We start from the raw sequence: 27,965 nt of genomic DNA, 5'->3' as shown, positions 1-27,965 counted from the left end.
CTGACTGCTCCTTGGGGCTTGGAGCAGTCCTGGCACCAGCACTTCTGAAGGAGGCCTTGTCGTTTCAGCAGGAATTATGGCCCCCACAGTGTTCATTAGGCATTTTATTGGGAAGATCTGAAATACTGTATTGCAGAAGTCACATTCTGTTGGGAAGAAGGATGGTTCAGAAAAGCCTCTGATGGAATTGCAAGTTGAGGTTCTCTCTTTTCATTTCTGAACTTGGAACTGGGCTCTTTATAGCTGCCACTCCCCTTTGTGTGCATTTCAGGACAAACGTCTTTGCTCTCTGAGGCTTTTCTCACTAGGGGCTTATTTTGATGTTTAGCACACTGCAAGGGGGTTGGCACTTTGCATATTTTCTAATAACTGCATTTCCTTTCAACAGATTAGAGAGTACTGTTGAAATATATTTTTTCCTCATGAGGAGCAGTATCTTCTATGTCCCTGATTTCTGATAGACGAGTAGTCGAATACATCAGACATTTTATCCCGTGGCTCTGCACAATGCACTGGCTGACACTGGAACTTGGCCTGAGTGAAAGCAGAAAGTGCAGGACTGTGTTGAAGCAGGTTTCCAGCCACTGGAAAACCCCAGTGTTGAAGCCAGGTGTTCAGCAGCACTGTGTTCAGTTTCACAGCTGTAATATCACTGTGGTGTTACTTGTCTTTTGATGTGCATGCCTTGCTCAACAAATGAGACTGTAGAAAAAAAAGTCATCCTCATTAGGGTGTTTGGGTTTTTACTTCAAGGAAACAGAAGCAAAACATTTCATCGAGAAAACTGAATGTATCTTTATCAAAGAAAAGGAATAATATTGAGAGAAACAAATAGTATGTGTTGAGTAGTAATAATTTTGAAAAATACACATTCTCTTCCAAAGGAAGCCTGAATCTAGTTTGTTGTGGCAACAAGTAAAAGAGGCTGTGGTGAAAGTAAGCAAGTGAAGAAAGGAGAAGCTCCAGCTCCTCAGGAGCTGTTACCATGTGTACAAAGGATTTTTTTCTGTGAGACAAGCTTGAAACTGATGACTTTTAAAATTAACTCCAGACATCTATTACTATAAGGTTTTGCTGAAGCTAAGAGCTTAGTAAGATTCAGAAAAACAAATTGGATATATAGATGATGGAAATGTTCATGATTATTGTAGATAGGATTTCAAGCTATTTACAATATAATTAAACCATTAGGCTAAGGAAGCAATCTTAGTCCTGAAGACAGGACTTCTCCTATAGGATTGTTATTTCATATTTGCTCCTACCCAACCCCTTGTGAAAAATCCGGTGCTGATACCCACCAGAGACCACATACTGGACTAAATGGATCTCAGGTCAAGTCTACGCTTACAAATCCTCTCTCAGATATTTTATATCTGTAAATTGGCTACAAATGACTTAATAAAAATGTTTAGTATTTACAGTTTGAGCTGTTCAGATTGGAAGTGAGCAAATCAGTAATGTGGCATCATTTCCACTTTCTGCCTGGCTAAATATGCGAACACTTCATAAAGACAGACCCTTGGTTTGAGTTGTTTTATTGAAGTGGTTTTGGTTAGTAGTAAAATACAAGGTGAAGTCTCATTGTAATGGGGCAATAATGTTGCAAGTTTGACAAACATGATTTGTGTAGCTAGCAAATAGTGTGTAGATCATAAGCAGCTAAGGAAAATAACATAAATCATAGCAGGGGATAATGGAAGGAGTGGCTGTTGGAGTCATTCCCATGGTGTTTTGGTACCCTTCCCCTTGACTTTAGTAACCGTTAAAGTAGACAAGATACAGTTGCTCTACATGTAGCAATAAGGCATGCAAATGCCCCTTTGGATTTCTGTTTAAGAAATAATTCAAGTATTCATTTACTAAGTAATAATAGGAAAATATTAATTTAGATATGACAGGTCAGGAGTGAACCTGTAAAGAAGTCTGATGTGGGCATCGTCTGATCTTTCTGTAGTATCACATTCCACATTAGTTTGATCTATTCGTCCTTTGCATATGTTGGAAAACCTACCTACTTTTATCTCTAGCCACTGGGATATGCAAGTTGGGAGTGGGATGCAGGCTTGAGATAGACTTCTTTGAATTACTTTGAACTTTTTGTTTTGTTTTGTTTAGCATTGCTACTTCTTCAGATTTGTTTCTTTGCCAGATAAAATGCCTTCTACTATTAAAAACTATGGAAAACTTTTTCTTTTTTTTTTTTTTTTTCAATAGGAGTGTGAACAGTATTGAATATTAAAGAAATTACAATACAGTGAAAAGACATTATTTGTTGCAGTGCTAAGCACGGAGAGACAATAAATGATTCTATAGATTACAAGAATGTGAATAATTGAAAAGAAATGTATCAAGACTGTGGTACGGTTAGTGAAAGTGTGGTTTCAGTGCTAGAGGTGTTTAGCAGTTGCTAGAAATCAGCCATAATCTTAATATTCTTTGCAGTGTTTAAGTTGTATAACATTTACACTTGCTCCAAAAGAAGATGTGTGCTGTGGAAAGAGACTGAATCAATTTTTCTATTGATCTGCAGTTTACACAGGGGTTTTGACTGCCCCAGGATTTGATGCTTTTCCAATAATTCATAAACGAAAAGTAATAAACTGCAGTAAATCTGATTAATCCCAAAATTAGTTTTAGGAGGATCAGTAGTATTTCAATAAAATAAATACACTGTTATCTCTTCCACTGGGGTTTTCAATTGGAAAGACACAGCTATCTGAATACACTATGTGTGAACTCAGCAGATCTGACTCTGTAACATTGGAGGCTTATTGTATAACAAATAGTTTGCCACAAGACCCAAGAGGATGATGTTTTGGGGCAAACTATTGAATTCCTGGGGGTTATCATTTTGATGTGGTTAATTACATGTACAGTTGTAAGCTTAAGGAATTCTGTTCCTTTCGGCAAAGATTCATCAATGCATGAAATTGTACAAAATGCCCTGGATTTTCATACATGAGATTTCCTTAGTTACTTACTGCATTTCAAAAAACCTTCCTCACTTGTATTTCCCTTTGTAATTGTCTTTGCTATAGGAAAAGTAGTGTGTTCAAAGGCAGTCATTTAATTTTGATAACATCAGAGCTGTAATATTTTTGTTTTCTTAGGATGAGATGTGTCTGTTTCTGTTAGGTTTTCGATGAAGTACATTCCCATAATAAAATGCCATGGGCTGCAGAATCCTTGATGTTAAGATGTTGCTCTGATTAAGAGATAGGCAGCCAGCAAATTAGAAATGCTGATCCTCAGATGCCGAGCTGGAACTTTGTTTAGTCACTAGTAATAAATATAAAAGTCATACCAAAATATCTTCCTCACTCATAGATAAATATTATGTGTCATGCCTGTCTCTTTTGCAGCAATCCCTCCTGTTCTCTGCAAAAATGACCAGCAGCCAAAATGTGGCACAGTGGCAGCGAGCAGTAGAGTGGTCCATGAATTATTATGTCAGTTATGTAAGGAGGAAGGACATAAAATAATGCATATATCAAATGCTTTGCATAGACAGCAGTAGCTGCAGCTTACCTGGGCCAATCTGTTTAATATTAATTTTTCTCACAGCATATTTCATAACGGATACTGTAGTCTATGTGGCTTCTCTAAAGCCCGACTCAGCTGTGGAATCTCTCTCAATGGGGTGTGCAGGCCAATATCAGTGTATTTTTCAGATTCTTTTGCAAGTGATCTCATTGCTACCAGACCCACAGGTGGTGCCTGGGGTCATGCCAGGTGGGAGCTGCAGCTCCAGGCCTCCCCTAGCACTGCCCGGCCTGTAGCACAAGGTGTTCCCATATGGAGACCTGAGGCAGGTCTGTAAGAACAGACTTTAAAATGCCAAACTACTGGCCACCAGCCACCCCCAGCCCTCTGGGCAACACGCGTGGATCTTGTGCAGGGCTGCACCAATTACAGAGCGTTGCAGTGTCAATCAATCACACCTGCACAGCCACATGGGCAGGAGATCACCAAGGTGTGAGGGCCCTAATGGCTGGGCCAAGACGTCTGTTTAAATGGACTGGTGTCCTCCTCCAAGTGGGAGCACTGCAGCATGGAAAGCTGTAACCCGGAGGACTGGGGCAATGAATGGCTGTGCTGGCAAGGACGGATGATGGGCTGTGTGAATTTTGTTGCCGTAATAATCCCTGTGAGTATAAATGAGCTGTTGATCATAGCAATTACATAAACATTGATTAATTATTTTCATAGTGTTTTTCAGCTATTTTTTATATTTTATAACTGAGTTTTAACAGTGATAACAATGTGAACAAATCAGTAGTATTCTGAACAAAATCTAATTTAATAAGGGATCTATTTTACAGTTTACTTTTAACCCTTAACTGCTTGATTTACTTTCTAGTTAGGAAATCCTTCAAGTACTCAGAGAGCAAGTACTGTAAATTTCGAGACAAGAGGAAAAAAAGAAAGGAAACCTCATCATCCACATAAATAATGAAGTTGAACCCCTGATTTAAATTCAAAGCTCAATTCAGCCTTTACTATAGCGCTGCAGCTGGCACCTCGTAACATAAACCCTTAAGTGGCCTGTTGAATTTATCCTCAATGTCCACAAATGAAGTTATAAACTTTCTTTAGAGCTCCACTTCTGCTTCAATGCCTGCCCATGATTTTAGATCTTCTGCAGACTTCACAATAGCCCTGTGTTTCCCTGGCTGCGCAGAAAGTTGATAGCAAACTTGCAAACATTCTGCAGCTGTGCAAACAGCACAGTGCATTTTCAATATTCTGCTTTAAACATGCACATGGATAATTGAACTTCAAAGCAACAGCTCTGCTAATTCTTTTATGAAGATGCAAATTACTAGTGTGACTTCTTACCAGATTGGGAGTTTAATGGAACAATCAGTCTGATCTAAATCCGCCCTGAGGCATGAGCACAGTTGGAGGTATTTCTGTGAGTCTAATCCATACTTTACACACTGACAGGGTGCAAAACTAATAGTAGCCTGGAGTTAGCGAAGTTTTCATGTTCAAATCCCAGTACTCGAGTTACCTTCCCTTATAACCTACATTATTTCAGGAACAAGGGCCCTGATTCTGGTATTATTTGCAGGGGTCAAGCACAAAGATAAAAGTTTAACCAAGAAAAAAATTCAATGTCTTCTCAAAGATTCAGTATGGAAAGATGGAGTATTTGTTAAATTCAGCATCTTCTCTTTCAGCAAAACCATGCTCAATGGTTATTAAAATATGTGGCGTATTTGGCTCCAGTATACATATTTCCTGGTATATTTTTTTAAATGAGCCTTAACTTGATAAATGCTTGGCATCTTCTCCTCTGACCACTACCATTGTACAGCCAGCTTTTAAATGAAAGGCTGAAAATTACATTAGGTGCCTCAAAGGCAGCCAAAGCAATTTGCCATCTCGCCTTCCAGTTCAGAAAAACAGATATGAAAGTTTAACTTCTAGCTATTAGGAAGTCCAACTCTAATTAATTCAATATAGAAAATTAAGGCCCAAGAGGAATAAATGGCTTTGGTCGTGCCTTCACGCTTTTGCCTATCTCCACACATGCACCTAAAATGAGCTGAAATAACACAATCTTTTTTTTTAAAAAAGCAAGATATTGTGAACACTTGAAAATAAGTGCAGATTTCAACTTTGAAATGCAATTTGAATTTCCATGGAAGGCCACATAAGAACTTATGGCCTATATTTCCTAGTAGCTGGTAATTGCGATACAAGAAGAGAATCTTTTTTTCAGTAAATGCTAAGGTTCTGTGGGCTGAAATTTTGCACCTTTTAAGGTCTCTCCGTCTGAAATGCACATGTGTGTGTAGAAGGAACTGTCTAGCTGTTCCTTAGTCCTAAACATGGCTGCATTTTTTATGTGTTTTGACAAGTTGCCAGCTTCTCAAAGGGAACACAAACAGGACGGCAAAGGGTAAAATGTGGAATGAGAATTCTTTTTCATGGGGTGGACATAGCAACAGCGGTACTCCTGGCAGCTCATTAGTTCATACCTTACTTGCACTAATGCTGGGGCAGTAACAGGTTGTCCTGTATAATACCATTGTCCCCCTTGAAAGCCAGCCAGATTTTACCAAGGAGAAGAAATCTCTCCTCCCTGCGCAGTGCCAGGTCTCTGCATCACAGCCAGAGTGCCACTGAACTGGCACAGAAAGCAGTGGTTGGACATGGAGCCTGTAGCATTTACTTACTCATTTGTTATCTATTTTTTCTTTTCTCCTCTCCACTCTTCGATCAGAGGCTCTCTTTTTTTTTTTTTATTCTACCATTTTGCTCCATTTCCCAATCTTTTTTCTCTACTGAGTTATTTCCTCTAGGTCTTTTTTCCTGTTCATTTTTTCACACCACGAAAAGCAATTTTGTGAGCTAGAGAGAGGGAAGTTGGAAGGTGGCGATTCCCTGTGCTCTCCCTGGGAGCTGGCACAGGGGCAGGAGTATGGTTGAGTGTCCCACTGCAAACACGCATGCTCTCACCCCCTTCCAGGAGTTTAGCGTGCCACCAAATTATCCTCTTAATAGAAAGGAAATGCTAAAAGCCAGTGCACCTATATGCAAGCATCCCTGAAAGACGTGACCTGCTGGCACTTCTTTAAATCTGGCATTTAAAATTGCTCAGACAGATGGAACAAAAGTATGTAATAAAATGTGACATTTTATTTTATCATCTGTATTTGTTAAGTGAATTCTTCTGATCATTCCCACTGCCAGTAGAACTGAATGCGAATCAGATTCTGACAATTTGCAGTGTATAAAAACCAACTCCAGGGGTCAGACAGAAGAAGAATAAGTAATAATTAATTACAGGATACACATTCATCCACAGAATCTGGCTACAGTGGGTGACAGCTCAAAACAGAAAAACAGAAAAAAATGACACGATTCCAAAAAGTCATTTACAGACTAATTCTCAGTACCAATTGTCTACTTTGTGGTCTTCCTTATATATATTTCTGTGTATCAAGGTTTTATTAGAAATTCAGAACAAAAATATATATTTGTTTTCCTCACTGTCTTCCAAGTTAGCCCCTCTTGTTTGCTTTGGTATATAAACAGAGCACCTTCTCTCTGTCCTCTTCAAAGCACAGCTCCATTTGATACACACTGTCTCTCCCTCTTAGTGTTTCACTCCCCACTGCCCTGGACACACTCCCAGAGCCTCTGCACAGCACAGGTATAGCTGGCAGCTCTCATAGACCGCAGCAGATAGCCACACTGATTTAACTTCCAATTTTTTATTCAAGAGAAGCTAACCTTGAGGGTCAGCACTCCCCACTTAGCATTGCTAACGAAAGGAAGAGGTGGAAAATTGGCATAAGCACAGAGCGAGCCCTGATGCTTGGAAAGATTGCCCCCCAACCCTCCTTTTCCAATTTGGTCAGGGACTTCATCAGCAATTATATCACTTAATGTTCATTTAGTGCTAAATTGTGAATATTAAGCAGTAAATGATTGAACTTTTAATTAGCAATTAAATTAAAAGCAGTCTTCTCACTGCAAGAGAAATGTCATTGAGAACAAACTTTATAACTGACAGTATTTTGCAAACAGCTTCACTGCATTGTATAGGTGACACTTTTCTGGGGCCTAGCCATGAGTTTGCGATGACTACTTGCTCCTACTCAAACACGAATAGTTTGCATCCCTAGGGCATACCAAAAATACATGTGCAGAGGTAAGTATTAATTCCACTGTAGCAGCAAGTAGAAGTCCTAATTTCAGCGCAGAAACTGCTGTGTTAGGTGCTTTATCAACAAAATTGAAACACACCCTGGCCTTGAAAGCTGACCATCTAAGGAATTACAATATTTACATAGATGCTTACACAAAATAACTGGAAAAAATAACCATGCTACTTCTAAAATTTGTTGCCACTGTTTATTTATGGCACCAATTTACTCACCAAAGAAGCCAAATTAGCCAAGAAAGTACTGCCACCTGTTACTAAGGTACAGAAACGAGCTGGAAGCTAGGGATACAAGGGATGAGTTTGTCCAAAGATCTTCCCTTGAGGATCTCACTAACAGAGGGATTTATAGTCTAGGATGCTTGCTTGGACGTGGCTGTTCCACTGATGAGAGCAGACGGTGACTGCAAACCCAGCTGCTTGCAGGTGGGGAATGGGGCACAGGACCTGCTGATCCCACCAGATTTCAGACTCCTTAAAGCCCAGCCCCTCACTCCCCGAAGTGTGGCATCCCTCTTCCACGTAAACACAGTAGACATACCCTGGCTGCCACTCGTGGCTTAAAAATATGTGGCTGAATGTAAGAAAGTGAAGCCTGTTTGCATCCCTCCACTCCTGGATCGATGCTGACCTCTTGCTGCTGCCAGCATCGATGCTGCAAGGGAAACTCCCCAGCACTGTCGTTGCTCTTAGTAGCAGCGTTATCTCTTTCAGGCTTCCTGAAGGCTGACTGTATACATCATATGTACAACATCTCATTTTTAAGGAACTTGTCACTTAGGGTAACCTATGTTGTTTGATGGTGCTGAGGAGTGAAGGGAGTGACTGAATGAAGACAGCATGGGCAGCGCATCGGCTAGTTGAACAAGCAGCAAGTTTCCTGTAGATAGCACTCTCACTGCTGAATTGGTTTGGTTTGACCACTGACTCTCATGTCATTCCTTTCCAAGTAGTCTAAAACTATGCACTTATTTGGCAGGTATTTTTTTTCTATATCAGAACTTTTAAGTGAACAATGAGGAGTATTTTCAGGAAGGCAGTTTCAAGTGGGGACGTTTTCAGCAGGTACATCAAACACTGGATCAGAAGAAGAGCTTCCATCAGGGGACAGTTGGATAAAAGTGTCGAATCATTGCCACTTGGGTTTTTGGTTGCACTTCTGAACAATACACAGGCCAAGAATTATTTGCAAAGATTACTCAGCAACACATTTCAAATAATGAATATTTCAAGTAAATCATTATGGGCCATACTTGAATAGGAAAAGAGACAAAATAGTTGATAAATTATTCATGCAGCTTTAGCACTAATGTAATAAATATTACATGGTGTCAGAGGGAAATGAAGGATATTGAAATTAAGAAAGAAATTAACTGTGAAGGAAAAGCACCTGAAAATTGGAGAAGGTGAATACACAGATTTGAGATATGTGAATAATAATGAAGAGACTAACGGGAGAAAATAAAAAGGATGACAACTATGAATCACCTGGAGAGGCAAAGTACTCTTCCTCTTTAGTTCTTTCTCTATAGAGAATATATAAACTTCTCAAACTTCCTTCAGCTCTGTTTAAAAACAAAACAAAGAAGACAAAAGAAGACCCCCTAGAGTTAGCCAGGTGGGAACATACCTAGATCTGCCTAAAGGGAATTACATGATCAGAAGTACTGATTTACAAAAGGGCTGTAACTTTTGGAGAGAAATACCATTTTGAATATCAAATAATGTGTTACTTTTATTTTGCAAAGTGACTTTTCTCACCAGCTTTATATTGGACAATAGGATTGTATATTTTTAAGGACAGAATCCATAAGGCTTCTATTGTGCTTTGGTTAGGCACATTTAGCAGCATTAGCTGCTGTGCCATTAAGCATTTCTGAGTGGTCAGTCAAATCTGCTCTGACATACTGCCTCAAGTAACATCATCATTAATTCCTTGTTTGCTGTTTTGCTCAGCTGTAGTGTGTACAGATTCTCACTAGTCTTATCAGTTGACTCTTCATTTTAACACTTGAAAAATAATTTTTTTAATCTTGTGTGAGAGGGCATTTACCTTTTTCTTACCTCCCAAATCCTTTCATATTTACCTTCCTTTTCAACAGTAAGTAGAAAATGGGAGAGAAGAGAGGAAACAGGTTAAAAAAAGCTAACACATTCCAAACAGATTTTGAAAAAACTAATTTTTCTAGAAGTAGAAATGGAGACATATTACACATTTTTTTCCCATTGATAATGGACTTGGGCTTCTTTTAACCTCAGGAGTAACATATTAAAATGAAATTATTTACATTCGTCATTTCCATAAATGTCTTATTTACAAAATCTGTCATGGGCACACTAGTCTCTTCCTCATTGGACATTTACCAGCCTTGGCATATCAATCCATCTTTTGCACATCTGCTCAGAAAATGTAATTAGTTATACCCATATGCTGCAGAACTACATGATAAAACTTAAGAAACGGAAAAGGCCAAGAGGCTTGACAGCCTTTCTCCCTCCTACTATGTATATTGTCAAAGACTTAGAACAGTGAGAAGCTTCTCTTGCCCTCTGCCACAGGGTGGGGATATCACTGTGTCCTAAGCAACTTCATGAGATTAGGTAAAAGCAATTTATAGTTCATTCTAATATTTTTGGTTCTATTCACTTGAGAACAATCATTTATACTGTAAACTTCTTTCCCTGGTCATTAACATGCTTATGAACTTGTCCTTGCAAAGAAATTATAAGACAGACAGGGATCCTCATCAGAAGTTTTGTGACATGGGAGACCCAGATAAGGTCTTGCTTCGGAAAATGACACTCATATGTAGAAAATACAGAAACTCTAAGCTTGTTGACCAGCTTTATGACAGCTGTGCTCAGCTTTGCTGGCAAGTGGCAAAGGAGAGAGGGACTACAGTCCAAAACCGAGCTATGCCTCAGCAACAAAAAGTTGGTTCAACAGCATCTTCCTGCCACTTTGGTTTGTGGGTAGAGCTGTTCCACACTCACAAACGTTCAGCCTCTGCATTCAGTGGCCATGTCTCTGCAAAAGGGCTGACCAGAGGGCTGGTGTAACTCCCTTGGACTTTACCCAGCCACAGGATCCTTTAAAATTTGCTTTTTTCACTAAGCAACGTTAATTACCTTGCATTTATATTAGGCCCTTCTTTCTCATGACACCATAACTCAAGGCTATAGATAGAGCTGTTATAACTATGATTTATCCATTAATCCCAGCTTCTTCAAAGTTAGCCCCAAAGGATGAAATATGCTCCAGATATACTACAGGTCCATCTCCATGGCAAGGGGTTGGCAGCTGTTCTCAAAATCTGCTGAAATGAAACATTAGTTTAGTTTTTTCCTGGATGGTACATTACCAGCCTTAGTTGGTGGCATGTTTAAAACCCAAGATTACAATTCAATTCACAAGAGATTTGAGCTTTCATCAGGACCTCACCATCACGGTGTGGAGCAGAACCCACCGGCCACTTGTTAAATGATATGGTACAAAACAAATTCTGAAAATGCTGAATTCTGTCAACTCTGTTTTCTTGTTTTGTACTGAAATCGAAAACTATCTGAACTAATTCATGGTGATTCAGCATTACAGAAACACCATTTTAAGTTCATCTCTGACACACCACATTTAGTTGTTGTGTATGTTGTTTAATGGCTGTACATTTTTCTTAAAAAAAAACAAAACAAAACCAACTTTCAAATTATTAGCATTCTTTTACTTCAGTAGGGGGTCCAAAATCAAAGCCGCTGTACCTCCATCCTCCCACTTTTCTTCTAGGGTTAATCTGGAAAAAGGAAAAGCTCTCCTAATTATAGAGATTTAGCTTTCTTTATAAACTGGCTATTTTAAGATCTGTTTACAAGATCACAATGTGAAACATCATTCAAAAACAGTGTGAATTGATTACATCCTTCTGAAGAACATGTACCAGTAGAATATGCATTTGTAGCTGTTACACTGCCCTATAATTAAGGCTTTATTGCTTCCCTTCTAAACACATGTTGCTGCTGCCCACGAACAGCTGAGATACTTAAGATGAGACAATGGAAAATGCCCGCCTCCCCCCCACCCCCAAAACAACAACAAGAACAAATTACCCCCCAACCTTCTAGAAACAAACAGCAGAAACACTGTGGTCACTACCAGATATAAGAGTAAAGTCCGATACTGATTATATTTTTCTGCTCCAGTTTCTTCTTAGTGAGCAAATTTTCCCCAAATACTATTAATAATTTGAATATTGGTTAATTGGGAGACTTTGTATTAGAACAGCTGAACACAGTCTTTGGTCTTTTCATTCATTTCCATGGATTCTGGATCACAGCATAATGATGGGGTGGTCCGCAATCAAATCGGCAATATTCAAGTATCCCAGAATGAATGAACAGACCAAAAAACAAGAGGCACCATATAAATACATTTGCATGGTTAGAATTACTCAGGGAACTCAATTCTGATCTGAACTGATCTCAGATTTTTGAAAAACTAAAATTAATACTGAAATGTTCCTTGCACTGAGCAGCTCTCCACACACGAGTGAGCTGTACATCAGCTGCCAGCTTTATGGGCACACGGCCGTACCATGTGACACTGTGCTGGCCATTTTGTGGAATTATACGTATTCCTACATCCTTGCTATAAAATAGCTGTACCACAAATAATGAATTAGAACAATCTAACATCTGGATCTGTGTTACTGGAGAGGGACTCCCAAGGAAAATCTTCACAGTACTTTTGATAAATGAGATGACATATTATAAAGCAGATATGAAATAATATTGTTTTCCATAAAGGTCATCTGTAAGACAAATGCTTCTAAGGGCGGATGAACATATATAGCAATAACACTGATCACCTTTGTCAAGTTGCAGACAATGACTTTCTGAGCAGTGAAGCCAGAATACCTATAGCAGCCCTTACAAACTTCAGATTCAACACACATTCGGTGTAGGTAGCAAGCCATATAAAGTAGGAACAGGAACATTTTGAGTTAAGCGTTAAAAACTAAGCTAGATATAATTTAAATCATGAAAGCAAATATCCTTCTAATTGTATCCAAAGTATTTTTTTCCTTCTGTACTATTTTTTGATCTTCTATATTCTGAAATCAATGTATAGACTGTAACCCAAGTGACAGGTGACAGTTATCTTTGTACTGCTCCCAGAATCTGAGGATTGAGACAAAGTACGGTAGCTCCTTTTGCTCTTCAGCATCTCTCAGCACTGGGGCAGCACTGTGGCCAGGAAAACTGCCGTTACTTTTCCCTGGCTCCCAGCTCTCTGTGCCCTGCTCTTCACCAGCTCCTCTGTCAGGGGACTGTGTACCCTGTCCTAATGTGGCTGTAAAAGTCCTTCTTAAAGCTGGGTGAGGTGCTCAGCGGGTGAGGAGGAATCAGTGTGGGACCTGTGGGAAGTGGCTTTGCAGCTCTTATGGAAAAAAAACCTAAAAAAAATAAGGAATATTTTCTGTTGTCATCTCTGCATTTTAGACAGATAGGGCATGGCTTTTTTTTTACCTTGGTTAAAAGAAGCTGGCTAAGACTTGCTGGTTTGACCCCATACTGCCTTTCTGTATTAGATATTCTAGATAGGGCTGATGCTGGTCTGTACTGAGAGTCTCTCTGCTTCAGCAAAAAACCTCAGAAATGAAGAAAAGGCTAATTAGAAAAACAAGGTTCTAGGTTCGGTCTTCAGCAGAAGTGTATTTCTTCATTTGCTGTACCCATATGTGACAAAATGAGGCACAACTGTTTTTGTATAGTATTTTTAAATTCTTTTAACAATAGTGCACAATCATCATCACAGCAGATTATAAATCAATTGCTTTTTCTGCTGTTTCACCTTCCCTTTTATATTTCTCCATTATTTTTCTTCCCCACAATGAAATAGTAACAAAGCATGTGCAATCACATGAATAAAGCAACATGCTGGAAGGCACCAATAAATATTGAACAACTTCCTTTACTATCTTAAGCTGTCACAATTAATTTGCTTATAAAATTTGTACTGTCCTGTCAGTGAATGAACACGTAGTCTCCGAAGAGCTAGTCTCATCTAGATATTTTCTCTCAAACCTAATTAAAAATCTTTATCTAACCTTGCTTTAGCCTTGCTTTTATGTCAGTACAGTATCTATCTGCCAGTTTTTTTTGTTTATTGCAAAAAGTATTGGTGGTGGACAAAAGTAGGAGAGGATGTACTAAATTCCTGTAATAGTTTTTATCTTCATAGAATTACTCTCAATTTTCACTCTATTTCATAGACTCATAGAATACTTTTTAGGTTGAAAGGGACCCTCATGAACTTTCCTCTTTTGCTTTTATTAGACAGAAACTTGGGACTCTTGGGTATATTGAAGTATCAAGCAGTAAAAAGACATGAAAAAGCATTAGTGATTCTGAAACTTCAGTGAGCTGCTGCTCATTTAGGTAGTCCCTGCCAGTCCTAAGGGCTCGCTGCCAGCTTTGTGGGGCCCAAGCAACCCTTATGGGCTCCTGGGCAGGAGGTGCTGATGTTCAGGGCAACTCTGGCTTTGTCTTGTAAGACAACAGCCAAATAATGCAGCACCTGAGTGAAAAAACAGTTCTCCGCTTTGAAGTAAGGAGCTTTGTGATAGTTGTACACATATGGAGCTTCTTGCTCAGCTCTCATTTTACTTACTATTTTTTTTAACTCCTAGTGAAAGCTTAATTTATTATTTAAATGAATGCAATTCCAGAGTACAAATAAAAAAATAAACATCTTATTTCTTTTCATTTGCAAAAGAGCCTGGTAAGATGCTTTACTTCTGTTAAAAAAAAAAATAATCACATTATAACATTGCAACCACGTATTGTACTCTTCGCTGGGTAAAAAACTGGCTGGCTGGATGAGCCCAGAGGGTTGTGGTGAATGTAGTTAAATCCAGTTGGCAGCGGGTCACAAGTGGTGTTCCCCAGGGCTCAGTATTGGCGCCAGTTCTGTTTAATATCTTTATTAATGATCTGGATGAGGGGATCGAGTGCACCCTCAGCAAGTTTGTAGACGACACCAAGTTGGGAGTCAGGGTCGATCTGCTTGAGGGTAGGGAGGCTCTACAAAGAGATCTGGACAGGCTGGATCAATGGGCTGAGGCCAACTGTATGAAGTTCAACAAGGCCAAGTGCCGGGTCCTGCACTTGGGTCACAGCAACCCCATGCAGCGCTGCAGGCTTGGGGCAGAGTGGCTGGAAAGCTGCCCAGCAGAGAAAGACCTGGGTGTGCTGGTTGACAGCTGGCTCGATATGAGCCAGCAGTGTGCCCAGGTGGCCAAGAAGGCCAACGGCATCCTGGCCTGTATCAGAAATAGCGTGGCCAGCAGGAGCAGGGAGGTGATTGTTCCCCTGTACTCAGCACTGGTGAGGCCGCACCTCGAGTACTGTGTTCAGTTTTGGGCCCCTCGCTACAGGAAAGACATGGAGGTGCTGGAGCGTGTCCAGAGAAGGGCAACCAAGTTGGTGAGGGGCCTGGAGCACAAGTCTTATGAGGAGCGGCTGAGGGAACTGGGGCTGTTTAGTCTGGAGAAGAGGAGGCTGAGGGGAGACCTTATCGCTCTCTACAACTACCTGAAGGGGGGTTGTAGTGAGGTGGGTGCTGGTCTCTTCTGCCAGGTGGCTGGAGATAGGACGAGAGGAAATGGCCTCAAGTTGCGGCAAGGGAGATTTAGGTTAGATATTAGGAAAAATTTTTTTACTGAGAGGGTTGTCAAACGTTGGAATGGGCTGCCCAGGGAAGTGGTTGAGTCACCATCCCTGGAGATATTAAAAAAGCGAGTGGACAGGGTACTTCAGGACATGGTTTAGTGGGCATGGTTTATGGTTGGACTCGATGATCTTGAAGGTCTTTTCCAATGTAAATGATTCTATGATTCTATTTTTTTGATTAAAGAAGTTAATTCAAAAAAGCAATTCAGTTGCTCTTTAAGCTGACATAGTGTTATAACAATTACTTAAAGAACAGCGAATCTTCCCCACACCACATAATCAATGTTGCCTTGATTACAAGGAAGTTGCTTAGTTTGGCATTGACAGTTAATGGCTTACTGGCAGCTCTTGGTTAATTATTAATGCAGACATAATAATGCTTATTCCTTAACTAATCTTCTAAACAATACAATTATCAAAGGAATTATTCCTGCTGAAAACTCAGTGTCACGCCACAGTCTAGATCAAAATTTTTACACCTCAAAGTGTGGCTTTTTGCTTGTAGGAAAACTAATACAATGGTTTTTGATAATTTTTCCAATTATATTTTAAACAAGGACATCTTTTTACAGTTCTGCATTTCTTTAATTGTGTATCATCTTACCTAAAGCAGGATGTACCTTCACTTTTCAGGTCCCCAAAATCTCCCAAATCCACTGAAAGTTTGTGGCTGTCCCTTTCAGCTTTGGATGAGCTGTTGCCGCTCTGTTCCTCCCAGCAAGGCAGAGCCACTGCCAACAGTGGGGCTGCACCCAAACATTGGTGCAGCTTGGAAAAGCAACACAGTAGGTTTCCTGAAGGAGTTTAAGGTTCAGTTTATTGGCCAACATTTCTTTTAATCACTCTCTTTTCAATAAGCTGCCTCTGTGGGATAAGGCTTTTCTCTCTCCACACTGATGGCAAGGCTAGAGTCAAGGTAACAGAAAGCCAATCAACAGTTCATAACTGGTTCACACAGTAGAAGCTTCAAAGATGTGCAGTGCTTTATGAACATTTTGCTGTCCAGGTGCTTTATGCTAAGGCTGTACATTTTGATCCTCTAGTCACTTGAGTCAGCCCCACCAGCTAGCAGGTAGGAGCTCCTCCATTTGTCAGAAAAGGTTTATTTAGCCATTTTCTTTGAGTAAACTTAGAACTTATCAGAGGAGCCTTTTACATACACCTCTGCCCTCATCCATTCTTCACAAAGCTGCAAGGGACTGTTTGTGCAATACAGTGGGCAGTGCTGAATTGTAATATTAAACTGTGATTTGGGCATATGAAAGAAAACCCCTTGATATTCCTCCTGGCCTGCAAAACTCCTGCTGGGAGGTTGGTTTCATGATTAATTTATGCCAGCATTATCCTTATTTTAGTGATGCTATCAGTGAAATGCTGCCCATAGCTATCAGGCAAATGAAAGAATTTCAATGTATAAAGCCCAAATCTATTTGAAAAGTCACTGTTTTGGGTGCAGGCTGACAGCAGCAGAGGCCAGCAGCTCTTTCTTTATGCCCAAATTTATTTCCTTTTTCTCTGGACACACGTCTTGCCACAGATCACTTGTCAAGCGATGGCATCTGCACTAGGCAACTATTTAAAATCATTCAGTGCTTAGACCCACTGATGTCTTACGCATACAAGCCATCTCTCTTTTACCTTTATTACCAGCAATTTGCACTGGTGACAGCTCCCGTTAGGTAGCTGAGAAGCTTTTTGTTCTTGTCTTTGTATGTGTTTTCAGTCTAACAAGAGAGAAATGCATTGTTTACAGGCCCTAGGTATGAACCACTAACATATAAAGAGGCAGCACGTTCTCAACAATTGACATTTTCTTCTGTCTTGGAATTATTTCCTCTTTATGGTCAAGACGCAGACCACGATGGCTAAACCTTGCAGCCCCCCCCAAACTGTGCAATCACAGTACTGTCTGAGGAAGCTGGTTGTGGTTAGCCAGGAGCTGGGGTTTGCACACTGAACTCTGAGAAAAAGGAGGCCTCTTTTCTTTCTTTTAAATATTTATTTGACTTGTGATTTCCAAGTACCTGTCCAGAAATTCAGAATGCTGTAATGGACACTCTGAAAGTATTTGACCAGCAACTCGCGACTACCTGCCAATGGTCCTGTCTCCGATGCTGGGCAGAAAGGGCATCACTGCGAAAAATGGAGCTGTTGGGCCAAGAAAACACACTCAGACACATTTTCTCTGGCTGCATGAGGAAGTTTAGATGGAAAAAAAGAAAATAAAGCACAGGGAAAGGCATTAAGGGCTATTAAGCACATTGGTAGAAGCTCTGATGTTAAAAAAAAAAAAAATCAGGGAAGGATACAATGGGAAAAGAGCATAGTCCAGCCACATTGTTCTTCCATGCCTCCTGCAAGCATCCGCTGCCAGCACTGCTGGACAAGATGCTGTGTGGCACAGCCCTTCAGCACCACACCACCTTCCTCCTAACACGGACTCACCTCTCGTCTGTAAACTGTCCAAGGTGGGAGAGATGCATGCTTCCTGCAGTATTTCAGAAGCATCTTAACTGTTATTTTATAGCTGAAAAAAAAAAAAAATTAGAGCTGATCTTTCATTAATACTTCGTGGGGACAGCATGAGCGCAATCTTCCTTGCATTGCTGAAAAGGCCGTGCTGGTATTCCAGGTTTCACTTGCTATCTAAATTTCTTAAGATGAAAGCCACAAAATGACTTGTCTGGCTTGGACAGGTCCATAGCCACCCAAGTGCAGCTGTGTGCCCAGGAACTGACTCCCAACAGCCATTAGGTGACTGACAAGAGCCAGCTCACAAAATACCACCGCAGAAGGTGAAGGTGATGGCTGAAGCCCTGCTGTTCTGCAAGGCCAGAGCTGCAGTTAGGCTGTCTCCGATTCCTGCACCTCATTCTTTCCATATTCCAGACTTAGGCTTGCTCAGACCTTAACTACCACGGAGAACAACTGCAGGAATTACAAGTGCAGACTGACAGACCTTTTGGGTGGAATAATTCAATGACTGGAACACTTCAATGCATATTGAATGAGTGAATCAGCTAATCATTTTAATGCAAAACTCTCTTTTCCTTTCTTATCCCTTTCTTTTCCACACTGGCTATATCCAAAGAGAGACGAAGTTAAGGATTACAGGAGGGTCAGCCATGGGAGTAGAAGGTTTGATCCTGCAAACTCCAAACGGAAGCTCTTGTGTTGGCGTGATCAGTGCTGCAACTAACGTATCATTGCTGGAACAGTCCCTTTCATGAACTGTCAGTTTTTTCTTTATCCTTTAAAAAAACGTCAAATTGAAGATGTTAATAGACACGTAAATACTGTAAAACTGAATTAACAGTACTTTAAAGCAGCATTAATCTCACAGAACATGTTCGATATCTTTCCGTACCACATTGCCATTGGGTGACTAGCACAATCTATTAAAATAATCCTAAATTGCTCCTTGAAGACTATGCTAGGTAATTTTACAAGTACAGAAAATTACTCAACAAAGAGAAAATAACAAGCACGCTGAAATACTAAAATACTTCTTAAAGACTAGGATACAGAATGAAGACAAGCTTTCCTTATTAAACTTTTTATTAAAATGGAGCTATTTTTACATATTTAAAATACTTTATATCCAAATTATGCAATATTTATGAAAACAATTGTATGCAAACACTTGCATAAAAATATGTAAAATCACAGCTAAGCAATATAAAGCAATATATAGCATGTTCCAAAATGTATTTCAGGACTAGAATACCTGAGTTTTCAATAAGCTGGTTTCCTGCATTTCACTGATTTTTAACAGTTAAATTTAATAATGAATCTGATCTTGTATAAAGCACTTCTTTGGTTGGGAGAAACTGCATGGAAAAGGCAGAGACTGAGCAGAGATATTAGTCAAGGCTTATCTTCAGAATCTTCTTCCACGTGAAGATCCACTGTCTGAGATGCTAGGAAGGACTCCCATGTAGCAAGGCACTTAAAAAAACAACAGATACATATGAATATAGCAGATAGATTTCTGTAAAACTGGTAGCCAAGGAGAAAAAGAAGAAAAAAAAAATAGCAGAATACATACACGTTGTCACAAGCTGCTTTTGTGGGGCTATGGTAAGAGCAAAATATGGTTTCCTAGGCAGCTCAGTGATATGCAAAATGTTAGCTAACATGCTGAGTGAGCTGTAAAGGTCACTTTTACATAATGACAAGTGCACAGTATGAGCATCGTAATTGTATCTGTTAGCATGGAAGATGCTAACATTAATTATGCTCTTCTTTAATCTCTCCCTTTAGTTATAGGCAAAGATCTCTTCCAAATAGAAAGCACACTGTCAGGCGCAGTTCCCTTGTAATCTCTGTGGATTCCTACTGGATACCCAATTTTCCTTCCAAGTTAAATTAAAACAGTTTTTTTCTAAATACACAGAGAATTCATTTTTCCTCTGAGTAATGGGAAAGAAATGGGACCAGAAAGGCAGGGGGTGAGGGGGTGGAGAAATTGTCATCCTTAGAACAAGTGGCATTTCTCTTCTCATGGAAAAACGTATTTATAATTGTACAAACTAATTTTTTTTATTTGAAGCACCAATACTGTAGGCAGTAAAATAAAAAAAAAAAAAATAATCCCCAGATTACTTGGGTTCAGTTTGGCTTAAATGAATGTTGGCAGCTTGGCAAGCCATTAGAAATCATAGATTACTTTTGAGAGTCGTGGCAAGGCTATCACTAGGTAAGCCTGGTGCATGTTACCCAAAGTACCAGGTTCATACTATTTCAAGTCTGTCATTAGAACAGGGCAGGCAAATTCATGCAATAATTTTATTGTCTTGATGCTATTGAAAAAAACCCTTGGAATGCAAATGTTTTAATAGAATTTTGACTTATACCTATTGCTTTTGACAGTGCAGCTTATTTACTACTTACTGTATACAGTTTTTTTCATGAAGAATCTGAAATATTCACAATAAATGTCTTCTGAAATTTCTCAGGAAACACCTTCTTTAATACTAAAACCTAGACAGCATACTCCATTTATCTGAACTTTACATCAAATCAGCACCCTGAAACCAGCATCATTTCCTAAGTGAAAACTTTTGCCATAAGCTGTTCAAGCCACAGTAATTTGCTATGCCCAGCTACAATGAAATATCTAGCATCCATCTATCATTACTTAGGAGACATGGAAAATATGCTAGCATTCATGCTGCTTGTATTTACAGCCACCTAAGTCTGTCTTATTAGACATTTCTAGTGAAGGACTTACAAAGTCTGCCATTAATATGTAGATTTAATCATATTACATTAAAGAGCCCAGTTCCTGGTATTACTGCATATCTATGTGCAAGCAGATGAGTGGGAGGATCTGATAGTCACAAATAATGTTGAAATATAAGCTCAAAGAGCAAATGAAGAAGACAGACAGGTTGACTGGAGTTGGGGGAATTCATGATGACACAAGGATGCAGAACCAGGGATACACATAAAATTATGGGTGACAAAAATAAGACAAAGCAAACAAAAGTCAGCAGTGATTATGTCTCTGAAGACATAAAAAAGTCGAAGACATGGATCTGCAAGATAATGAGAGAGGTTAAAACAGCCGACTGACCTAAGAGATCACAAAGAAAAAAGTATGCGGGAGCTTATTTCTGCATAGGTTTTCGGTTGTTATCAGGCATGTTGGAGACCATTCCCCTTATTCTTATATTGTCTCCTAGACTATGGAAACCATGAATCTACTGGCCCAATCTTTCTTTTCTGATCTTGCTGGCAAAATCCCCAACTAACTTCTGCTGCTTTTGCACACAACATTATGCTACTGTTCAGAGCATATATAAGATTTGAATTACTGTGAACAGAGAGGAAATAACAGTGTAAGAGTCATGTAGAAATCTGTTTTGTTCATTGACTTCTTGGAGAAATGTTATTTTGAAATGGTAAATATAAAATCAGGGAGAAACAGTGAAAATAGTGCTAGCATGAACAGTGATCTGCAAGAAGTGCTGCAAACTGATTTCTGACTTAAAAGGTCTTTTTGACCTTTTGTATAAAGCCTTTAAGGTTTGATCATTCGATTCTCCCCTACTTCATGTGACACTGTGGCAGCTGAGTCTGTCTGAGATGCTTGAGCTGGAAGGTGGCATCTTGGTTTTAAAATGTCAATGAGGCAGCTGCTAGCAGTATGTTTCATTGTGGCACTCAGACTCAGATTTCTGTTTGCTAGAGCCCAGCCTGGATGACCATCCTAGAAAGCTGCAAGGCACATTTGTTTTCCTAGGCTTTTTCTAGGCATGGGACAAGAAGTGATCACTGTTTCTTGAAGAGTCTTGTGTTCGCAATGACTGACTTTTATTTCTGAACCACAGTTTAATTCATATCACGCAACTCCATGTTTTGACATTCTGTAATTTTCATAATGTGAATTAAAATACATATATCAGCACTGGCTGGAATGTAAAAATGGCTGTTATCTTTGCAACACTGAGCTAAACTGCACGTGTTAAAATGCAGTTACAATATGTTGCTTAACCAGATAGATACAATCTACTGAAGTCTTTCCAGGCAAAGACGCAAACCATTTTTTTTCAGTTACACAAGTTATTCAGTTTTTCATTTATGCATTTATATAATCAAAACACATTTTCCAAAATGTAAGAGCAATGGTGGCTCATTTCACTGTCAGACATCACAGTGCCGCTAAAGCTGACAGGTTTTATAATTAACCATACCAAAACAAAACTAGGTCTCTGTGCCTTAGGCTCAAGCTTTTTATATTGTGAGGCATGAACTGCATAAACTACATTTTGTTAGTGATGTATACTTTGACGTTAAAACAGAATGATTTTACTTCATTCTCCTGGGAGGTTGAAAACACAGATCTAAATAGAGGATCAGCCAGCTTTCGCAAAGAGAGAAAGGCAAAAAAAAAAGAAAAACCAAACCCAGGAAATTAAATGTGCATGCATAGAATTGAAATTTATAATCCAATTACTTGTAAAAGCCTGGCAGAAGACATAAAAAAGCCTAAATACACAAAATGAAATAGCAAGAGCTTAAATAAGGCTACTTTACCAAAAATATTCTGATTACTACTGCAGGTCATACATCTATTCTACAACATCATTTTTAGAAAAAACAGCAAAAAGGTTTTCATAGAGTACAATTGCATATCTAACTAAAAAGGAGATACAAAAATAGAACGTGTAGTAGGGATGATAATAGAAGCAGTGTGTCACATGCCATGTGTGTTTCTGTTCCAGTTCCCTGTTTTCCATGGTTGACACCTTAAAAATATCATTTATGATGGCATTTTCTGAAGTAGAATTTAAAAATGGTCTTCTGTGTGTCTGAGAGAGAGACAAAAAATACTTTCATAGTTTCTGGGTGCAAGGAAACAAAAACTAGAGTGCGTAGAAATAGTGATTCCCACTATAAAAAAAAAGTCTTCCTAAAAGTATTTAGAAGAAATTTTTATGGTTGCAGTGAATGAGGGTTGAAAGATGGATCCTGGCTTCGAAGCGACATTCACAGAGACAAACTGGCTCAGCCATGTGGGAGCTTTTGAAAATCACATGAAGTTTGTTAGCTAAATTCTCGGGCATTGCTAAGGTAGGACATGATCAACATGCATAAGCAGCTAACTTTTTGCTACGCGAGCAAATGGCTAGTCAAATGCATCACTACAGAGGCCTCTAGGGCAAACAACAAATCTCATCTATTTTTCTACAGCTTTTACTAGATGGAGAGGTACATAAGGGCTCTGGAGTTAGAGAGAAGTTGCTGTAACGGGGAAGGAGTATTGTTTTGCCCTAAAGAATCTTTTGGATAATTTTATGCCTGTACAACAGTGTAGGTCACAGAAATAAACTAAATTATGCTTGAAATAGTTAAGAAAATCAGGAAATTATTTATATTTTTGGAAAAGAGTAAGCTGTGTCAATACCAACAAGAATCTCACTATATCAAAGATAACTTTAGCTTTTTATCTGATTAAGCTGCAAAGGTTTAACAGAATTAGGCTGACATGAGAAAAATAAAATTAGAGGCTACGCTTTAAAACAAAGGCTTATCCATGCACATGAAAAAACATGTTCTTTCAATGCCAAAACTAATTAAATATCACTCTGCATTATGAAAAAGCCCCCAATCTTCCTGCATCTACTAATTGCCTCATGAGCAGTGGAAAAGCAAACTCTGCTATATTTGCTGCATTTATAATGTCTAACTAGTCTTTGGATCGGGCTGAAAAATCTAGCCACTTATTCCAGTGTTTTTTCTGAATAGAATAGGTTAACAAAGTTCTTTGCTGAGAAAAATTAAAGTGTTTCTTTTTCTTTGATGCTATTAATATTCTAGAGACTATCATAAACACATGAGAAAAACAAAAGGAAAAACTGAGTAAATGCTATTGCTCTTTGAAGCCAGAGTTCAACATTGCCTGGTTTGGTTTTGCTAATTTGTACCAGGAATACTTCAGACATGTTAGCTAAATAATACCACCACCACCAATAACTTTGTATCTTGTTTTGGTTTTAGTAATTGTGCATCTTTAGGGCTCTGCAGAATATCTATATCCAACTTAATGAAAATACTCCTGCTGACAATCAGCTTTCTCAGCTGTAAGCTCCACCCTGTGGACAGTTTCTGATTTCAACTGTTGGGAGATACCTCTTCTGGACTAAGGTGTGCTATTTCAGACAATAGCGTCACATCTAAGGCATGGGGAAAAGGAATAAAATAAATAGTATGGTGTTTAACACATGCTTCGGTCAAGAACTTTTCTCTGTAAGGCAAACAAATCAATAGGAGTAAAGTTCTGAATTTTTTAAAATTAAAACCTTTTCATATTGTTTCAGAAAATCCTCCCTGTTTTAGCAATGTACTTACAGTCATTATGAATACAGGATATTATTGGCTTTAAGCCTTTGTGGAATACAGAGACTTAAGCATGTATTCAACTCTTTTCCAGAAGCACGGAAAAGGAAGTAGAGAACTCTATGAATGCCTGAGACCAGCTACAGGAATACCAAATGATTGGTCAGTCATGGTAATTCTTGACTACTAAATGACATTATGTTTAAATGTATTATAACATAGCTTGTACACTATCACAGGAAAGCCTTCATTCTCATAGGCCTGAATAGGAGCACCCTGTAAATTTGCAACACTGGGCTTTAATTACTGTCTTTATTAGCACAGCATTGAGACACACAAAGAGATTGGTGATTCCACAGCTGTAGAAACAAAGGAACACTTCTTATTCAAGTATATTAAATGTACATAGTCAATAAACTGGAAGGCTACAGAAATACCTCTACTTGTTCTGAATTAGTAAATCCAGAAAAATATAATTACAGGTAACACTTCAAAGTAACGTGAACATTAATTCAGCTTAAGGGAGACATACTCTTATGCTAGCGAAGTGATGCTTGACAAGTTGACAGCAGAATCCCTAGGCGACTAAAATTAAGGAAAAATCCAAACATGGTAAGGTCATACTCTTTCCCCATATTGTGACAAAGAGGAAATAACATTTTAGAAATTGTAGTGCACCTTGACACACTGCTATGTTGTACTTCATCACACTGGCTTTAGTTTTATACAGTCCTGAAGGTCTAGATTCTCTACTGCAAAAGCCACCAGAAAACATGAGATGTCTGTCTCTTGTTACTCTGTAGTTCTCAGAAATTTAAGGGATGCAGAGAACGGCCACTAACAGGAATGACTCCTGGTTAGGTTGTGTGCCTGGGAAACTAAGTCAGCAAGTCTGGGGAATAATGAGGAGCACAGTGAAATGCTGCTGTAGAGAAGGGAATGGGACACTGCTTGTGGAGGGTCAAGAATAGGAGTTTAACTGGGGGGAGAAAAAAAGCTGTGGAAAGGAGGAGAAGCAGGTAGTGACTAAGTTAGAAAGCAGATGATTCCTCATAGGAGATGGACAGAAGAGCTGGGCAAATGAGTCATATCCATGGCATCCATGGTGCCTGGGAGCATGCACAGAACATGCTTTGGGAAAAAATAAAGGCAAGAAATAAGATGAGGGATGCTACAGCAAGAAAAGACTTAGTAAGCATCAAATGGTGCATCAAAACCATGAACACGTAGTTTAACTTCGGACATGTGAGAGAACGTTAATGATGCAAGTAATGACTGAACAAGTGAAAAACATTGTAACAGGCACTGTGTTTGTGCATGAGTTTAATGAGTGAGACTCAAACTATTATCTTTAGGGAGGATTTTGTTTTCTACTGAAAGCATAAAAATCATATTTTGATTCTCAGACTTCTGAGATTCCCTTCCTGAAGTTTCACTTCCAAACAGCGAAAGCAGATGGCAGGGCTTCTTTTTCTGCTGTTTTCAGGAGTACATTACATACCTGTAGTTTGTAATGTATGGGCCACTGACAGTAATCACCTCTCCAATAATAAACCATCAACATTAACCACAGGTCTCAAATAAACATGCATATTTTAGATCAAAACTCCCAATCTCAATTTTATCAAATTATCTTGAATGTCAGGACTAAGATAATGATTTTCTGATAAAACATAAAAAAATGGTAAGCCCTCACTTTACAAAAAAGGAGTGATACCGTTAGCACAATGTTTTCTGTTATTGCAACTGCTGCAGTAAGATTAGGTGGGTTTTCTTCTAAAATCTAGCTCTACTGAGATATAACAGCAAAATCATTTTATGCAGATTTCTACATTCATGAAAAGCATCAACAAAGAATAATGTCTCATTATAAACCAATTTGTCCAGTATTCCAGAGGCTATTTAAGAAGAACCACTGACAGTTACAGAGATAGCAGAACCATTTTCTGCAGTTTGTGACTTAATGATAGTAATTTCATGTACAGTACGAGCTTTGGCATTCTGAATTAAAATTCTAGTTCAGCAAAAAGCACTTCTAGACAGCAAAAAGAACCAAAGCATTATTTTTGTGGTTTAATTTAGCTAATCATTCATTAACAAAATATTCCAATATATTTAGCATCATTTTAACATACGTATTGCTGATAGAGAAGTCAGAGATCATCAGTAACTGAAGAAAAAGTGAGAGGTTGCCAAAAGTTGCTGCCACATTTCAGAAAATATTTTGATCTTAATATGTAACAACAGATTGTCAATGTCCATGTATCTCACAGCCTGTATGTTAATTAATTAGACTTGATGATCAAGAGCTCTGTCTTTTCAATTATGTTTTAACAATATGATTTGTAAAATTAGGACACTGTCATTGGCTAACGGAGAACCCATAAAAAGTTCAGGATTGGAAATTACAGAGATCAACATATATCTGTGAAAATAACTAATTTATGATTAATAGATGGCTTAGTGTATTCCAATTTTTTTTTCCCCCAAATAAGGAGAAATTCTTTAGAAAAATTAAAGACATCTGGGATATTTTCAAAATGTGCACTTCAATCAACAACGTTTTCCCCATGAAGAAACTTCACAGAATGCTTAACATATTTAGTTATATGTTTTCAAGTTCTCTTTCTTAGTATATATTCTTGTAAAAGGGAACTCTTACCAAGAATATTAACCATGGCATTTGAGTTGGAAATAAAAATCTAATTTCAACCACTTTTCTTTCTTTCTGAAGGAGTAAGTTTCAATTATAAAAAGATTTAATTCATTAATTGTATACACTTGCAGCATTTTTTTTGAAGTGCAATAAGCTTTTCATATTGACTCCTCAAAATTGTATTGTTCTTCTTTATCCTTGTAAAGTCTGATTATTTAATGAAAGACAATTCTTAGAGAAATCATGAGGACTTCCTGAATGTGCTGTCTGAAATGGAATCACATTTAAACGTTTTCCTCATACAAGATCATTTACACAAGTTTGAGCTTTCCAGAGGGCTTCTTCATGCAATTACAGCAAAAGGTTTCCAAACTGAAATATAGCAGCTGATGCTGAACGGAAAAATATGTTCCAAATTGTTGTGGTTAGTATAACAAGAGTGCCCTCTGTCGATGATGAACTCAGGATCAACCACTTGGGCATGAATAAAATATGTTTTGCTTGAAACATGTCAAATTAAGGATAACTGCCTCCCTCTTCCCACAAAAACTGATTCTGAAGTTAACACAGGTTTGAACTAAAATGCAAAAATTCCTCTTTACAGACAACCCATGGACTTCACAGAAATAATCAATGAAAAAAATAACATTGCTATAAGAAAGCATTTTACCTCTTCATAATAACGGAGATTATTCTCAGCCACATTAGTGAATGTTGATCTCATATCACACTGCATGTTTTGCTTCCACCTGTCCCAATCCGCTTTCAGAGCATTATTGGCACATTCGACTTTGTCTTCAAGTTTCCCAATCTCTTCTGAGAACTAAATATGAATTGTAAACGTTAAAAAATATTGGTAAAGTCACCATGTCAAAAGTAATTGAAATCAAGTGATTGTAGTGCAGACAAACAGAACTGCAGAACCAAGGTTGGTATGTAACAGCACAGAAAATCATTCCCCAGAGATAAATTGAAATTTTATTCTTAATGAATAACTCGGTACAATTTCTGAAATATTAGTAACAGAAATTCTAGACCAGAATTAAAGTGTTGCTGAAGATG

General features: G+C 38.6%; 1 protein-coding gene across 1 annotated transcript in view; it reads right to left on the bottom strand.

The window, feature by feature from the left end:
• Nucleotides 1–18,948: 18,948 nt before the first annotated feature.
• The window catches only part of SNX7 (sorting nexin 7), a 30,261-nt gene continuing 21,244 nt past the window's right edge, over nucleotides 18,949–27,965 (bottom strand). Inside the window, exons 8-9 of the mRNA XM_010582674.1 lie at nucleotides 27,574–27,726; nucleotides 18,949–19,351 (exon numbers count right to left, since the gene is read on the bottom strand). Coding sequence (XP_010580976.1) covers nucleotides 19,271–19,351; nucleotides 27,574–27,726 — 234 coding nt within the window. The 3' untranslated portion in view covers nucleotides 18,949–19,270. The remainder of the gene's footprint in view (nucleotides 19,352–27,573; nucleotides 27,727–27,965) is intronic.

Source organism: Haliaeetus leucocephalus, unplaced genomic scaffold (genome assembly GCF_000737465.1).
Source record: "Haliaeetus leucocephalus isolate CR32 unplaced genomic scaffold, Haliaeetus_leucocephalus-4.0 Scaffold848, whole genome shotgun sequence".
In the NCBI taxonomy this organism is placed as follows: domain Eukaryota; kingdom Metazoa; phylum Chordata; class Aves; order Accipitriformes; family Accipitridae; genus Haliaeetus; species Haliaeetus leucocephalus.
Note: the sequence above shows the minus strand (reverse complement) of the source record. Positions and strands in the feature narration are given on the sequence as shown.